At 33.5% G+C, this 16892-nt stretch overlaps 1 protein-coding gene across 2 annotated transcripts; it reads right to left on the bottom strand.

The window, feature by feature from the left end:
* Window positions 1-5511: 5511 nt before the first annotated feature.
* Window positions 5512-16312, bottom strand: LOC126970363 (coiled-coil domain-containing protein 93). 2 transcript variants are annotated; one of them, XM_050816218.1, is made up of 10 exons: window positions 15984-16312; window positions 15700-15908; window positions 15350-15617; window positions 15037-15195; window positions 14915-14962; window positions 14446-14750; window positions 13489-13608; window positions 12326-12555; window positions 9600-9720; window positions 5512-7768 (listed from the first exon to the last, which is right to left on the bottom strand). In XM_050816218.1, exons 1-10 carry the CDS (start codon window positions 16065-16067, stop codon window positions 7537-7539), a joined length of 1776 nt encoding a protein of 591 aa, XP_050672175.1. In that variant the 5' UTR covers window positions 16068-16312; the 3' UTR covers window positions 5512-7536. The 2 variants fall into 2 exon arrangements, with proteins under 2 accessions (XP_050672175.1, XP_050672176.1); XM_050816219.1 differs by lacking the exon at window positions 15984-16312 and having other exon boundaries at window positions 15710-15729.
* Window positions 16313-16892: the final 580 nt, after the last annotated feature.

The raw sequence follows: 16892 nt of genomic DNA, 5'->3' as shown, positions 1-16892 counted from the left end.
AGAGGATGTGGCCGGCGGTGATCATTATAAATTAAAGTAACGATGCGAAGTTAAAAGATGTATGTAGGTAGTGATAGAGTGCACAAACGCTTCTCATCTGTCGCCCAACTTTTAAACAAACATCTCTCAACAACTCGACAACTTCAGAAATATTATCTTTAATTTTCTACCTCCATCAATCCTATTTTTGCATAAAAAATAATTTTACAACTCTTTATTTTGTGTATATTTTGCAATTTTGCTCTTAGACGCAATAAAAAGTTTTCGAAATTCTGCCATTGTACTTTATCGTGAGCGAACTCGTTCTGAGCTCTTGTGAAGATGTTCTTGTATGATATAGTGATATATGCATTTCATTCTAGGAGCTCAACTCATCATTCGGGAAGGAAGCGGCGGCTTCTTATCCGGACAGAACAGTACGAGTTACGCAGAGGGGGATAACGTTAGTCGTTGTAAACCGAATTCACGGTCTCCTGGGCTATGACGTGGTGTCGCATGCTATGGCCATGACAAACGCCAACAGAGAACTCGTCACATTTACAATGTACAAGAAGACCAATCCACATTCACACTCGCACCAGACCAGCTCAGGTGGATCACACAAGTCTCACGGCCATGGCAATGTTGTGACGCTCTGATGACATTGACTTGTTCTTCGATCTTGTTCTAACGTGATCACGTGATTTATAATAATTGCGAAGATCCCAAACTAAAACAGGCACGAGTGAATGATGGTTTATCATTTCATTATGGTTTTATTATAAATATATTAACAAACTAGTAAAAATAATTGTATTTCAGATTTCTTTGGCAGTTTAGATTAATTACTGCAGTAACCAAGTTTATATTATGCTAGTCAAAATGACTTTATTAGGGTTCCCCACCAAAAGAGTGCTAACGGTATTATGGAGCCAGCACTTTCCGTTCATTCGTCTGTCAGTGGCTTATTTCTTAGGAACGCTAATAGGTATAGGTCTACCAGGATCTGATCGCAAAAAGGGAAAAAAGAAATTGACGCTAGCAATACTGGGGAAATTGGAGTAAAACGTTTTGATACTTTTTTTTCCTTAGAGCGGCTGATACTGTGTGTGATACATGCAAATATAAAAAGTTATCCAATGATCAAGGATAATTTTTGAAAATTTTACTGTGGCGAATGTGGGGTTCGAAATTTATATGAAAACTGCAATTACTCTGTTCATGAGTTTATTAATTAATTATAGGCTACCAGAACTTTAAAATGGTTCCAAATACTGCACATCCATAAAAAACTCTTCATCGGAAGAGAAAGACGAGGAGACGCAGTATTTATGAACTTATTGTATTTATTTATTTTTAAACCTTTCCTTTTGCATATCAATTAATCGATCTTTTTCCATGAACTTATTTTCAATTTTTATTACATGCTCACAAGATTTTCGCCATTCATCGATGCCTATTTGAGAGAAAGCTTCTTCTATTAAAGTTTGTTGAACTTATATGTTAATACAAAGCTATAAATGCGAGATATACACGCTTACCAAAGGTTCCGCACTGATGTTTTATGTAGATAATTAAGTATATAAACAAATGTAACTATGTAAGTATAAATAGTATAAACTTACTAACTATGTAGCATAAACTATATTAATCTATGTTATGGAAAAAATAATATGATGCATTTTTGCAATAAATATATTCATTGTAACGACTATAAGGGAATGATATAAGACTAAGCATATTTAATAACAATTCCTACCTTTAGGTAGGATAATGCAATGAAACCTTACGAGTAACTAAAATTACGAGTAAAAATTTGTTTATTGATCCTAGGTCAATGGGTATCGTAGTACTAAGTAATGGAACTAAGTCTGTCATGGTTTAGAAGAACTTATCGAGTGTTCTAATATGTTTAGGCCTGAATAGGAAAATAGAAATACTATTAAATTTATTAATTTTTCAATAAATTAATACAAAATTAAAATTAAATCAATCTACCTACCTACATAATGTAACTTATGTACATATAATATTATATAGATAATATATCGAAATATTTATAAGCTTACGTGCATAGATATATAGTGTAATAAACAAATAAGGTATTATTCACATATTATTTTTAGGTAGGTCCAACATAACATTACTTTTATTTATCTAGTAGGTACGTTTAATATTTAAATGTAATATTCGTACCTATTTTATGCACTTACTAATTAATTTTAAGATATTTTATATTATATTTTCTTCTGATTAGAAGACATGTTAATACATAATTATGCTTCATTTTCCAATACTTAAAATATACCCGAACCAAATATACATTAAAATAAATTATCTACATTTATTGTATTTATGATTCACTATTTTTTCGTTAATGGCTTACACATGAAACAGATATATCCTGTCGCTATTACACATTCCTGTATAATTATACATTTTAACCATTTATAATATTCATTAATTAGGTATGTCATAATTGTTTATGAAACATTATTTTTGTTCCTGGACAGAATAAGGTAGATATTTAAGCATATCATCAAAACCATACCATAGTAGGATGTTAGTACCTACAAAATGCTAATATTTACTTTTATTAGATAACTGATAAATAAACGATTGAAATAAATTTACTTTGTTTGTTTTTTTATTAACCGACTTCAAAAAAGGATGAGGTTCTCAATTCGTTGGTATTTTTTTTTATGTTTGTTACCTCATAACTTTCGTCTGGGTCAACCGATTTTGATAATTCTTTTTTTATTTGAATGTTGTGCTTCCCGTATGGTCCCATTGTAATTTGGTTCCGATCTGACAGTAACATCCACGAGAAAACCATAAAAGTATTAAGTTTGCTATACATATGTGAATGATATATTTACATTTATTATTAGATTTTTCATTGCTGCATTGAAAAATTTAGTATATAGCTATACATATTTAGACAAATTGTTGGTCAGTGTATTTCAAATTCACTAAAACTCAAAAAATAAAAAATAAATTAACAAAATACAACCGACTTCAAAAACCCTATTCCAAAACAATAGATATAATATGCACAAAAGTATGAAAATAATTGCGTATTTTTATACAATCTAATTAATTAATCTAATTCTAGTTACGATTATTGTAATTTTTTGAATCGGTGTCATCCAAGATAGGTTTGTAACGACATACATAGTTATGGGTGAGATGTGCTTGAGTCGTGAGGAGCCGAGAGGAGAGAGCGGGTCGCGGCGGAAGTACACCGATTCCAAAAATAACAATAATCGTAACTAGAATTACATTAATTAATAAGATTGTATAAAAATACGCAATTATTTTTATACTTTTTAGTGCATATTATATCTATTGTTTTGGAATATTACCCATCAATGAAAATTCCGTCATGGTGAAAACCGAAAGGCCGTGTACAAATTTACGTTAGTAATCTTCGGTCTTCGAGAGATCGAGACAGTGTTTGTGCTTTGACGAGATGGCTGCCGGCGATCTGCGCGATCCATGTCTCGGTGTTCAGCATTATAAAACAATTCTTATCTGAGCTAAGTTTAGGGAGCGAATCACGAGTAACGTGCATAATTTCATTTTTGTGATCTATTTCTACGAAAGTATTATACAAGATTATATAATATAACACATGTTATACGTAGGTCACACTAAAAGTTTTGCGTAACTTAAAAACGCAACATGTTCTAACCAAAATATTGTTTATTGCTTTTCAAAATATTCTTCTGTACATTTTAAACATTTTTCCTGCGATTGAACCATTTTTTAAAACAGGAGGATCACAGATCTGAAGGCATGTTTTCTACGTGCTGATTGAACGCTATCCTTGCCTTTTCGGAATTGGTAAAAGTGAAATCTCTCATCAAATCTTTGATTTTGGGGAAAATACAGAAATCATAGAGTGCTAGGTCGGGGGGGTATGTGCAGGATGGGTGACGTAGTTGTACTTTTTCGGAAGCTAAAAATGACTTAGTTTTGTTGGCCGTGTGTGAAGAAGTGTTGTCATGATGAAGGAGAACGCGGCTTTTTGTTCGTCTTTCGCGAACTTTTTTAACACCCTTAGTAAACAAATGGTAGAATACCACTCGGCATTAACACTCTTTTGATCTTCAAGTTGAATTGTGCAGACCCGAAGCTGAGAAAAAAAAAGTGATCATTTTGGCCTGTTCTCATTTTCAAACACCCACTCACAAGATAGCTGTTTTTTTTTCGGGTTCAAAACAATAAATCCACGTTTCATCTCCTGTGACAATGTCATAAACAGCATTAGAATGTCCGTGCTCGTACTTCATTAGCATCTGTGAGCACTATTCGGTATTCCACGCGAGCCCGCTTCTGCTCCGCTGTCATTTCATGAGGGATCCAACGACAACAAAGTTTCCGAACTTTCTATTATTCGTGTAAAATTTTCGGATTTGGCTCATACCAATCCCCAATAGTCCTCGAATTATCTCATAGGTAATCCGGAGGATTTCTTCAATTAGCCGCTTAACAGTAGCCACATTATTTTCGCTGACGGCAGTGGAAGGCCGCTCTTCACGAAATTAGTCATGTAAAAAAAACCCGACCCCTCTCAAATTCAGCAAACCATCGCCTCACGGTGCTCAAGTAAGGTGCTTCTCTCCCAAAAGCATTTTGAAGACGAGCGGCACAGTCTTACAGAGAGAGAAAACTATTAAAATCATAAAAAATCATCGCTCTAAAATCTTTTCGACTTAATTCCATTTTCGTTGTGTACGTAGAACTTTGATGTGTAATAAAAAACAGTTGACAAATGATTTCCCGCCAATTATTTTTTTTATTACTAGGAATATATAACATTCGAAATTCAAATAGTTCCTATTAGCTAGAAGTGCAAATCTTTTAGTTTGCCCCATGTACTTATTAATTAAAGTTGTTTCTTACAGTTACTGGCTAGGTAGCTCGTTCAAAATGATCTCCTTGGCTATAATGCAATCCTTTAAACATTTAACATTAAAAACGCGGCTATTCCATGGAAAAATTAATTACTTACAATCTTAACATAATCGCACCTACCAATCACCGCATCCCGAAATACACTGGCTAATGGTATTCAGGCCTAAGCGCATTTTACAACCATATAAAACATAATTAGAGTACAGAATTTCTTTTGAGTCACACCCGATCAGACTTTCGCTATCTCTAGCCGCATGCCGCGTACGTCTCTCCTTTCGACTCAAACTCTTCTGCCCATGTACGAGTGAGATACACAGGACTAACAGCTGAATTACATTCCACAGAAACCGTACCTAGGTACTGACAATCGTTAGCTCGATTGCAATAACTGCACCTTCATGTTGTCCAAGAGTTGGAGATTGATGATCGACTTGATAACGTTGGAGAATAGGGAGGTAACAGGCTGCGGGCTGTTGATTCTACATGTTTTTTAAAGATCGAATACACAAACCAGTTTTCTATAACTGCGACTGCATGTGATGAAGAGCAGGAAGGTGATAATATTTTGCAAAAAAAGATAATAAAATAAAAGAGTTATGAAAATAAAATAACTTTATATACAACAATAGCTTTATTTCTACTAAAACATAGTGGAAATGATCAGGCGCAGTGCACGTATCAGTCTTTATTATAAATAATATTTATTTTATCCAGCTTGACAACAGATTGGGATCAGATTTAACAACAGCTTGTAAAAGACACCGACGTCAAGCAAAGCTGTGAACAAGCGACGTTGCCAGCTCTTCCTCACACACCATGAGGCCAAGCTTGAATATAATAATATAGAAGTAGTTATAAATATTACATTTTACATATCTATAATCTAAATCTAAACCGTAGCGTATCGAAAAGTTAAATTGACAATTGAAAAATCAATAGGTATGTTTCAAAGTGTTTACTTTTATATAAAAAGAAATATTTTACAATAACTTACAACATCTTTACACATAAAAAAATCGTAACAACGTATAAACTGTACACTTTTAAATGATAATTCTTCGTACGGATTGTACAATTCGCAGTGAGTGAGTTTTAGAGAACCCAAATTATCATGGCGTTTAGAGCAAGCCAACTGACCATAAATCATAATCCAGCGAATGAAAATCGGGACGGGATCGGATGAACTCCGAAACGTTCCTTTCCAACCAAGACTGCGTAGACCGAGCTTTATGACACGGCACCGAGTCATGCTGGAAACACCATTTTTGGTTATTGAACATGGTGTTGTTAAGGGGATTCACTACCTTAAGAATGGTATCTTGATACACTTGTGCCAATGTTTTGATACCTTTTTTAACAAAAGTATGGCTCGGTCACTCCTTCACGCCATCAGTAGTAGTATGAAGTCGGATAGTGCCCACGTTGCACTCTGTCGACTAATTGGGAAGCTTCCTTAGAGCTTTGAGCATAAATACGGTTATTTTGTTTGCTAAAATGTTGCTCAATTGTAAAAGAAATCACATCCGTAAACAAAAATTTTCTATGCCCTCCCTTTGCATACCGCTTTAGTACCTAGTTGTTTCGATTTTACCACCTTATTCTTTTTAAATTATCAGTTAAGAAATGATAGTTTTATAAATTGCATTTTGTTCCATACCACCATTGTGTAATGCAATCACAGCGATTAGGTGCTCTTCATCACCCCACTCAATTTTAAGATCGCAAAATATTGTACAATGTTTTGGCGCGAAAATGAGAAAACTCAATGAACAATCATTTAAAAATGACAGATTCGAAATTCAAATACCTATAATATTTTGTTTATTATCAACTGTAGCAGTATTTATTGCCAGACTAAGTATACAAAGTTTGATATCAAAATTACAATAATTATTCCGTTTTTCCCTGTTCTTAAAATGTATATGTACTTTGAATGTTATTTAAATGTATATATATTTTAAAATGTGTATGTATTTTTACACAGATTAAATTGTGTTTTTGTTCATTAGATAAATAACAATTTGAAAGACTAGAGACTCTTTCATATTTAAAAGATAAATAAACAAAAAGTATGTTAACTGCCAAACAGAATTTCTGTATTTTAGATGCTAACTTTTTCTACATTAAGGTAAGCAATACATGTACTTACAACATGTTCTTAAGATATATACCTACATCAGATAAATAACATAAATGATTTTGCAATCACGGACGAGAAAAAAAAGAAGGACTCCGTGTCACCTTACATAACAGTGAGGCACCAAAACAAGCCGGTAAACGTGTAAATACATAGCCCCACGCATACACTTACACTTATACAAGCCGATCGGCCGCCATTATGAGATTCGCCATCGTCTGTGACAGATCAGTTTGCGTCGCAATAAAATATTTTAAAAATGCCGTCGTGCGTTGTGAAAAAGTGTAAAAACAATACTATAAAAGTATTTGTGGATATATGATTATTTAAGGGAGAAAAAATTGTGTAACTGGTATACCCCGTAACCGCACACACTCTAGCATAAAGGTGATGACTTGCTAATATCACGGCGCGGAGTCCTTCTTTTTTTACTAGTCCGTGTTTGAAATATGTTATATTTATACCTAATTCAATCAAGTACATATAATTGTAAAACGCATTTATAGTAGCTCAGGACCAATACGGTGCCGTTCCTCGGATAACTTCTTCAGCGCTGCAGCATATTGCCTCTGAACTTCCATGAGTCTGCAATACTCATGATGCAGAGAAGCTTTTTGTTCTTTCTCCTGTTTATACTTCTCTTCCACTTTCCTCACCGTTTGATTTACCCAATCTACTATCGACTCGAATTGCATCATAAACTCTTCACGCTTTCGTACGGATGACATTGCCCTGTTGAAATAAATAATAATTATTAAGGAAAAAATCAAGGAGCAGATGGCACAGCAGATGTTGAGCGTATATCTATAATAGTAATATTATTTGAGTTTTAACGCATCACAAAACGATGTATATCGATGTCACACAAGGCATTGCTCCCGATATTCAAACCTGAAAGATGGAATGTCAAGGGCCAGTGTACAGGTAGTACATCTCCACGTCTAAGAAATCAAATGTATTTACAAAAAATACCCACTTAATTGACTACTTTTTTTAAAAATACTATGTTACTTAAGAAGAGTTATTAGTTTTTGGCCATTCTTTGGATTGGCATTATAAAAGTAGGGGTGTTTTTTTTTTACATTTCAGTCGGTTCGATTCCCAGACGAGGCAAGTAATTTTTAGAAAATCTTTGAATGCAGAAGTACTATCTTTTAAAAATAACATAAAGTCTTCTTTCAGTAAAATAGCCTATCTTCGATATTTAAGGTACTTTCCCTTCATGTCCCATAACTTTGGGACATCCATGTATACTGATTTTACTCATTTTTAAAAGAAGATTTTATAGCAAGTAAAATGATGAAAAATCTAATTCAACCGATCAAATAACGAATAGTTACAAGGATTTTAAAAGATATGCCATGACATAATTTGACGTCACACCTTACTATTGCCATGTAGTAGTGGATATTCGTAATGTTTGTAGGTGTGGCCAGTTTCAATTAAAGTTATTAAATTTAAATTTAAGTTATTAAGGCCCTAGCAACTTGAGTAGCATTTAGATCTGGCATTCTCAGTTTCTTTGCCGTAATGATTTGCACTTGATACAAGGCAATCAAAACAAAACTTTAAAAAGTTGAGAAATTTATCGCAGTACAGAAAAACACTACATACAAAATTAGATTCATTTGTGGCCAGTGCGCTCAATAATTACAACAAGAAAAATCAAACCTTTTTCTTCTGTTCTGCTAAATTTGCCCCTGAATGTCTATGCATTATGCTAATGTTGGAGTTACACGCTAAGACTATTTGAATTCCATAAGAAGACCAAGAAGACCCACATTGTATTTCGACACATTCCAAGTACTATCATCATCATCAGCCGAAAGACGTCATTATTATTTATTAACCTTGGAATATATGGAAATATTTTTACTAGAAAAACTATCGCAAAATATATTTCAGTAGTTATCTTGTCCAAATATAGCATAGTTACATTTTAAAACATACACAAGCAATCTCGCACCTCAAGGTCGATCAAGGTCAAGGGATTCTGCTTAGTCTTTCGGTACAATTTTTTTTTTATGGAATAGGAGGACAAACGAGCGTACGGGTCACCTGTTGTTATTTAAGTGATCACCGCCGCCCACACTCTCCTGCAACACCAGAGGAATCACAAGAGCGTTGCCGGCCTTTAAGGAAGGTGTACGCGCTTTTCTTGAAGGTACCCATGTCGTATCGTCCCGGAAACACCGCACAAGGAAGCTCATTCCACAGCTTCGTGGTACGAGGAAGAAAGCTCCTTGAAAATGAAATATCTCAAATTATTACTATGAAAGCATGTATATTTTAGTTATGTATTAGAAAGAACATATAAAGATGTCCACTGCTGGACAAATGCCTCCCCCAAAGATTTCCACGATGATCGGTCCTGCGCTGTCCTCGTCCAACGTATTCCGGTGATATTGACCAGATCGTCGGTCCATCTTGTGGAGGCCTACTAACACTGCGTCTTACGGTAATGCAATACCAAACACTATGACTGATTCTATTTAAGGAGAAAGAATGGAATAGAAAAGTATTAATTTAATGTCAAAAAATCGAACAGAAAGTCCCCACTTACTCATCATAATTATCCAAAATAGAGTTCAGAAGGCTCAATTCCTTGATTGTATACTGCTTCACTTCGAGCAGGGTGTTATGGAAAATGTAATACTGTTTGGTCTCCTTGTGCTTTGAGGCAACTGAAATATAGAAACATAAAAGAATAGACTTTGATACTCCTTCAATTTCATTTTATATCACAACAATTAGTCATTTGATGGCTTTTGCAGACGTAACGGTAAAAGTATTGGGCCGTATGAAAAACAGTGTTGAAGCTTGATGCTCTATGAGCCCGCTGACGTCATTTAACAAGTGAGTGGCATTGAGAGGCACCTAAGGGGTGGCGGAAGGAGCGGAGAAAGTTTATAATTGCCGAGCTTAATTTAAGGCCTACATTTCCCTAAATGTAGATAGAGCAAGTGTTAATTTCGGTTAATTCAAGGACGACGAGGTAATTCATGCAACAAAAGTTATTTCTTTCCCTACAAAATAACAAATTATACTTGCACAAATAAAATTTGAAAAACAACAAAATTTTATGAACGATGCGGGACCCACGATCTTCGGCGTTCCGTGCCGGTGCTCTAACCAACTGAGCTAACCGTTCGAGTGTCGTATCGTTCATAAAATTTTGTTGTTTTTCAAATTTTATCTGTGTATTAATCCTAGAAGTGAGGGTTATCACTTTAAAAACATAACAAATCGTTTAAATTATACTTAGATTAAGGATTGGTCTCCACAGCGCTAAAACTAGATACCGCAGGCGTAGTCGAAAAGTGCGGCAACTTTTACTACAACTATGTGTGACGTTGACGTGCCACATGTTCTGTTAAACTTTGCTAATAATTGAAACTTAAATACTGGGTTGCGTAGAAAAATTTTGTAAAAATAATACTGCAATAAATAAGAAAAACACTGGAATTTCAATGTAAAATAACACGAAGCGTATGTTACAAATTTTGAAAGACTCCATTGAGTATCAAGATGCCACACACACAAGCATCTAATAACGCATCTCTTGACACCTGTTGCCTCATCTCTCCCCATCCGGTGAGCCTATTACCCGTTTGCCCCCCTCTTATATCTATAAAAAAATAGTTACCGCAATAAAGAAGCTATTGTTCTTAGGTAGTGTCTAGTTGAAGCGCAGCGGAGACCAATTCTTAATCATAGAAATTATATTATTCCTCAAAAATATTTTTTTGCAATATCGCCGTTTTCTTTTCTATGATGATGTCAGATGTCAACAGAAAAAATGTATGCTGAAAGCTTTTCTTGAATTACATAGTTAATGTAACTTTTTTTAGGAATATTTTAATAAAAAAAATGGTTTTGAAAAAATGAAACTTAATGCAATTAACATGAAGCGTGTGCTTCTAACTTTGATCAAATATTAGTCATCAAATCGGTTTTCTAGATGCTGGTACTATGGTGAATAGTATAAATAGGTAATTACATTGAATTAAAAAAAAACACGCTTGTTACTTTTCATTTTATATTCAGAAATATCCAGCACCTTCCCACATCGTAGGACCTTCAATGGCGGTCAAATTACAAATCAGTTATTTATGAATATGAATGTTGATACTTATAACATCTAGAAAAATATGAATTAAGTATAATTGATAAAAGCTAGAACCACCACCTTGGTATGACCTTCAAAATTTATTTGATGGACCCCAGGGTTAAAAAGATGGAGCCTGATAAATAATATTCAACCATAAACAAGATATTATTACATTTGTTATTTCGTTTATATAACTAGTTTTAACTAGTTTTTAACCGACTTCAAAAAAGGAAGAGGTTCTCAATTCGACAGTATTTTTTTTATGTTTGTTACCTCAGAATGAAACATATTAGAATACCTGAAAATTCAATCAAATTATTACGGAAATATAATGCAGTTACAATAATTATTGTTTTTTGGAGACAGTGTCAGCCAAGGTAGGTATGTAACTACATTCACATGTACATCTCACGATGTGCTTATGTCGCACGCGCGACGTGACGAGGCGAGACAACAGCGGGGCCTCGGCGGGAGGACACCGATTCAAAGTATAACAATAATTGTAACTATATTATAATATTGTCGTAATAATTTCATTGACTTTTAGGTATAGTAATATTATTCATTTCATTTTACCTTAGAGTTCTCTAAAAATAAGTTGTAGAAGAATATGCAATTCGTTTTCTACTTTTTAGTACATATTATAATGTTTTTGAATAGTTTTTAAGCTATTGCATAGCTTCTATCGCGGGCCTTGAGCGTGGAGACCGAATCCAGAAATTCCGTAACGAAAATAACCTAACACTTACTTACTAGATGTATATAGATATTTCGCCACGGTAATTTCAGTTGCCGTGGAACAGCGGTTATCAGGTATGCTTTTTGTGCAAAGGGTCCCAGGTTCGAGCCTGGGGTACGTCTTGATTTTTTAATTTTTATTATTATGACAAGCATTTTTATTTAGTTTCATCTGTCCCGTCGTCTGTCTGTAATTAAATCTTGCAAGTTAAATTTTACTCACTTCCCGTTTGCTTTTTTTTTAAATAAATTTTAACAAAAAATAAATAATAAAGCATACTTAAATAAAATAAATAAATATAATTGCATAAGTTTATAAAAAATGCTATGCAATAGCTTTACGGCGGCAGTCCCCGAATGCCACACGTCTTTTTTTGAAGTCTGTTATTTTTTTTGTATTTTTTTTATTGTTTAAATTATAATAATCCAACACATCATACCTTGATTGTATAACTCAACGAAACGTTTCTCATACTGTAACAACTCTGCCGAGCCAGGAACTTCATCAATGGCTGTAGAAAACCTTAAGACTTGTCGATTCAAATGACCAAGCTCTACCCTTATACTATTAATGTATTTTTTCAACTTTGCTTCCCTTTCAGAAAACTCTTTCAGCTCCTCTGAAGTTAATGGGTCTTCTAGTACAACAGCAGTTGGCTCTTCAGCAGCCCTTAAAGGGTGATAATTAAACTGTAGCAACATTTTTACGAATGTTGAGTCCAAAAAGTTAAATGAAAATGATATAAGCATTCACTTTATCCTTAAAAGTCATAATCTATATATATAAAAATGAATTGCTGTTTGTTAGTCTCGCTAAAACTCGTGACCGGCTGGACCGATTTAGGTCTTTAATTATTTGTGGAAGTCCAGGGAAGGTTTAAAAGGTGAATAAATAGGAAAATGCTGCTAAATTAAATAAAAACAACAAATTTGTTTTTCCTTTGATGTGTCCATACATAATTTCTATGAGAGAATTTATTGACGCAGGTTTGACAGTTCTGCTGTGAAACAATTTCATTACGACAGCAGGGTGCATATTTTACGAAGTAATTTTTGATGTTTTGATATATTATTGACAAATTCATATAAAAACATTATTTTATTTTTATATACAGAACAACGTCTATCGGGTCAGCTAGTAATATTATAAATTTCGAATGTAATTGTTTATTACGCCTTTACACTTTTCTTCTTAACCAATCATAATGAAAATTTGCACAAACAATGTAAGGAGAAAATTAAAATAAGAGTACATTTTATCACGAAATTTTTAAGAATTCTGACAAAACAATAAAATTTTAGGGGCATGTACTAGTAAGTTTATATGACAGATAAAAATGTGAAGGAAGCTTTGGACAGGCGAGTAACAATCTTTTTCAAGGTCATGCCTTAAAAGAAGTTACCTATGTACAGGTCAAAGATTAAATTAATTAAGACCTCACACTAAATTCTTAGGCTACTTCTTCTACAAGGCAAAGAGGCCCTTTATGTTTCAAATTTCATAGTCTTAAATATCCCAAAGATGGATTTTCCAAGTGTTTAAAGCATTTTAAAATTATATTACTAATTACTATTTATATATCATTTGCTACCAAATACCTACCTCAATTCTTCTTTAAGACTCAGATGCTCAAGTTCTTTCTCCTGAATCACATGTAATAATTCACTTCTCTCCTTCGCTAACTCTTTCAATGTCTTATAGAACTCTCTTGCACTTTTATCACTGTAAAAAAATTTTTTTTTTAACAATTATTGTTACCTATATTTATGATAAGACACAAATCCCGCCAGATTTGGACTTTACTTGTACTTTCAAGCATCTCAATATAAGCTGAGAGAAACTACAAATAGCCGCGCACCGCTGAGCTGCTCGAATTTTCACGGATCCAGTACTCTGTATGGGCACAAGGCCTCCTTAAAGGCCAGCAACACTCCTGTGATTCCTCTTGTGTTGCAAGAGAATGTGCGAGGTTGTTATCACTTAACACCACATGACCCATACACTTGTTTGTCCTCCTTTTCCATAAAAAACAAGGCATTGACAGAGATTCATTGTGTGTACAAATTTTAATATCATCCTCATTCCTTACCATCTCCATTTGATATCTATTTTCCTAAACAGTCAGGAAATTTCTTTACACCTAGAACCCACCTCAAAAGACTATCGACTCTCCTCCGATTCCTTTAGTGTTGCAAGACAGCAAGTGTGATACAGCTCACTTACCAGGTCACTTAGATTTTTCAGATACACCTAAACTGAAAGTGTCATACGGCACCCTACTCTCTCACCACGTTCTGACCCTTATTTTGTTTATTAGATTGTTTATTTTGTATGGTCTTATAGCTTGTTTCAATAGCTCTCCGATACATTCACTCAAATCATCCTAATTATAAGTAATTGTAAAAGTATAGTAACCTATTGCTACACGTAAAATTATATGCATTGACAGATCGCTGTGCAAGCACCGAAATCACGCAGATCCGAGGACTACCATGCGATCAGTGTTTTCCGGGACGAAAACGTTAATAAACAGCCATCTATATAATTATATATTATCACCTGTGATCTTCAATTTTTATGCATTTACTTGTGAATTTTCTCAACTTTGCAACAGCATCAGCATATTGCATTTTTGCTTCATTTATTTTACTTTCATGACTTTTTCTAATTTCATCAGCCTCGTTTTCCATCTCATTTATAATATTGGTAAGCTTTTCAATTTCTTGTGAATATTTAATCTTTTCACTTTCTTCTAGTTGTGCTGGTATATCACCTCTTAGTTCAGATTGCAATACTATATAATGCATTTTTGTATTAGCTGAATCTGTATCTCCTGATATTTGTCGCTCAATTATTTTTTCAGTCTGAAATAAAAAAAGAACTGAATTACATAAAAAAAAACAAATAAAAAATTCTAGAGTCAAGCAAATTATTATTCAAAACCATAATTTATAAAATAAGAATAGTTAATATAAAAAAGGTGCTAAAACAATACAAATATAATTGTTTGTAAATACGAATAACTTACTTCAATGGTCACTTCAGACGGATCTGCAAGAGTTTTCTCATAATCATACTGAAACAAAAATAAAATAAATATTATACTGAATAATTAATATGCAAAATTTAAATTATTAAAATTATAATTACCAATATTTCAAGTTCTTCGTCATGTTGAACATTAGGATTATTTGAGACATGCATCAAAACTCGCTGGTCATACTCAGAAAGAACTGTATTTACTTGCTCCAGTTCATTTGTCGGAAAACCACCTTTTCTTTTTCGCACTCTGCAGGGCTTATAAAGGTCCTAAAAAATGATAAATATTATTTATTTTCTATATTATGTATATTAATGAATTAACCAAGTGCAACAACAAACTCCCAGACTTTAAAAATTGTTTTTTTAATGTCACCCATGAGAACACCTGATTTTTTATGTGTTATAATAAAGGCTTTATTACCTGAATTATTGAAAGATTTTTTAACAATCTTTCTCTCTGAAGATATATAGCTCTATCAGACTCAAAAATGTGATCCTTCTCATATTGCATAACTGCAAATTTGCGAAGTTCATCTTCCTTTGCTTCTCGAAACTCACTTGAATATTTTATCAACCATTGAACCAAAGGGTAAATATTTATAAAGTCCAAACCTTGAATTTGGTGAGGTTCAATACTATATGGACATTTCATTGTAGGTAGAACCTTTACAATTTTCTCAGTAAGTGCTCTGTAAAATATTTATATACAATATGAATGATTTACAACAATAACAAATTTAATTTTTACTAGTTTACAGTGGGGAACAGTACATTTTTTTACCAATTGTAAGATTTTCCTCAAATAATAAATTGATATCAATGTCTATGTCACATAGCTCAATGCACCAAGTAAGCCCACCTACAATTTTATCAAAAGCTGACAAGCCCTGCAGTTGAGCTCTGTAATAACCAGCTGCTACAAGGGCATCCGAAATATCGTGCCATTTTACCAGCTGCTCAGCATCTTCTCTAACTTCAACCTAAGTTAACAGGCAGACAATAATTATTAACTTAAAATTAGGTAAGAAATTCACTAGTTTATCCTCTTTTTTCACCTCTTTTCCTTGATTATCAATACCACTATATATATTTAGTAAGGGTTTAGTGCGCGTGAAAATATTTTTCTGTTTTGTAGACATGTTTACAGTTTACACACAAAACCAAACAGAACACTTACTCTAGCGAGTATTTACATGTCCTTTCAGTTAATACTTTATTTCTTAATATTTATTATTTTGAACCTACAGACTACAGATTATCACAATATATTAACAATAAATCACAAGTGACGGAAACATTTGCTAAATATTTTATCAGATTATTATTATCTATAATATATTGTAATTTGTATGCTATTAAGTGTAAACAATAAACATTTCTTTCTAGTTTCTACACACAGAACACTTTTACTATAACGACCAAAGAGTATAATAATATATAGGGAACGGTTACGACTAACGAGTTTCAGCCACAGAACACTTTAAAGTGACGTTTTCAGAAAACTGTAGTGCCATCTGTTAGTTGTTAGTTGTCATAAAATGGCGGCTACTTCTAGCGTTTGCACATGACGTATGTAGCTCTCGTGTTCTATCTATATATTCTGTCTCTATTAAACAATTCATAAATCCGTTTCAGCATCGTTTCTTGAGTGGCAGATCTACCACCTCAAATCTCTTAGTTTGCACTGAATGTTTAACTAAAGCGTCAAATCCTTCTCAAGTAGATGTCTTACACTGACTATAGCAAAGCCTTTGATCAGATCGATCATATGGCACTAGTTAAGAAATTGTACTGATGGTTTTCTTCATATGAACAGAATAGGTGTCAAGCAGTAGTATTAAATGGATCTTCGACGATGTATATTCCCTCTGGAGTGCCTCAGGGGTCCTTGCTCGAGTCACTACTCTTCACTATTTTCGCGAACGACATAATCTCCTGCTTTCACCACTCTAAAGTTATTTTAT

Source organism: Leptidea sinapis, chromosome 20 (assembly GCF_905404315.1).
Source record: "Leptidea sinapis chromosome 20, ilLepSina1.1, whole genome shotgun sequence".
In the NCBI taxonomy this organism is placed as follows: Eukaryota; Metazoa; Arthropoda; class Insecta; order Lepidoptera; family Pieridae; genus Leptidea; species Leptidea sinapis.
The sequence above is the reverse complement of the archived record's forward strand: the minus strand, read 5'-3'. Positions and strand labels throughout refer to the sequence as shown.

Excerpts from the sequence above, each read along its gene's own strand:
- LOC126970363 (XM_050816218.1), bottom strand. The coding sequence starts at position 16,067 with ATGTCTACAAAACAGAAAAATATTTTCACGCGCACTAAACCCTTACTA. Across the intron at positions 15,618-15,699 it reads CTTACAATTGGTAAAAAAAT|AGCACTTACTGAGAAAATTG; the intron begins GTACTGTTCCCC and ends AATATTTTACAG. Across the intron at positions 15,196-15,349 it reads AAAATCTTTCAATAATTCAG|GACCTTTATAAGCCCTGCAG; the intron begins GTAATAAAGCCT and ends ATCATTTTTTAG.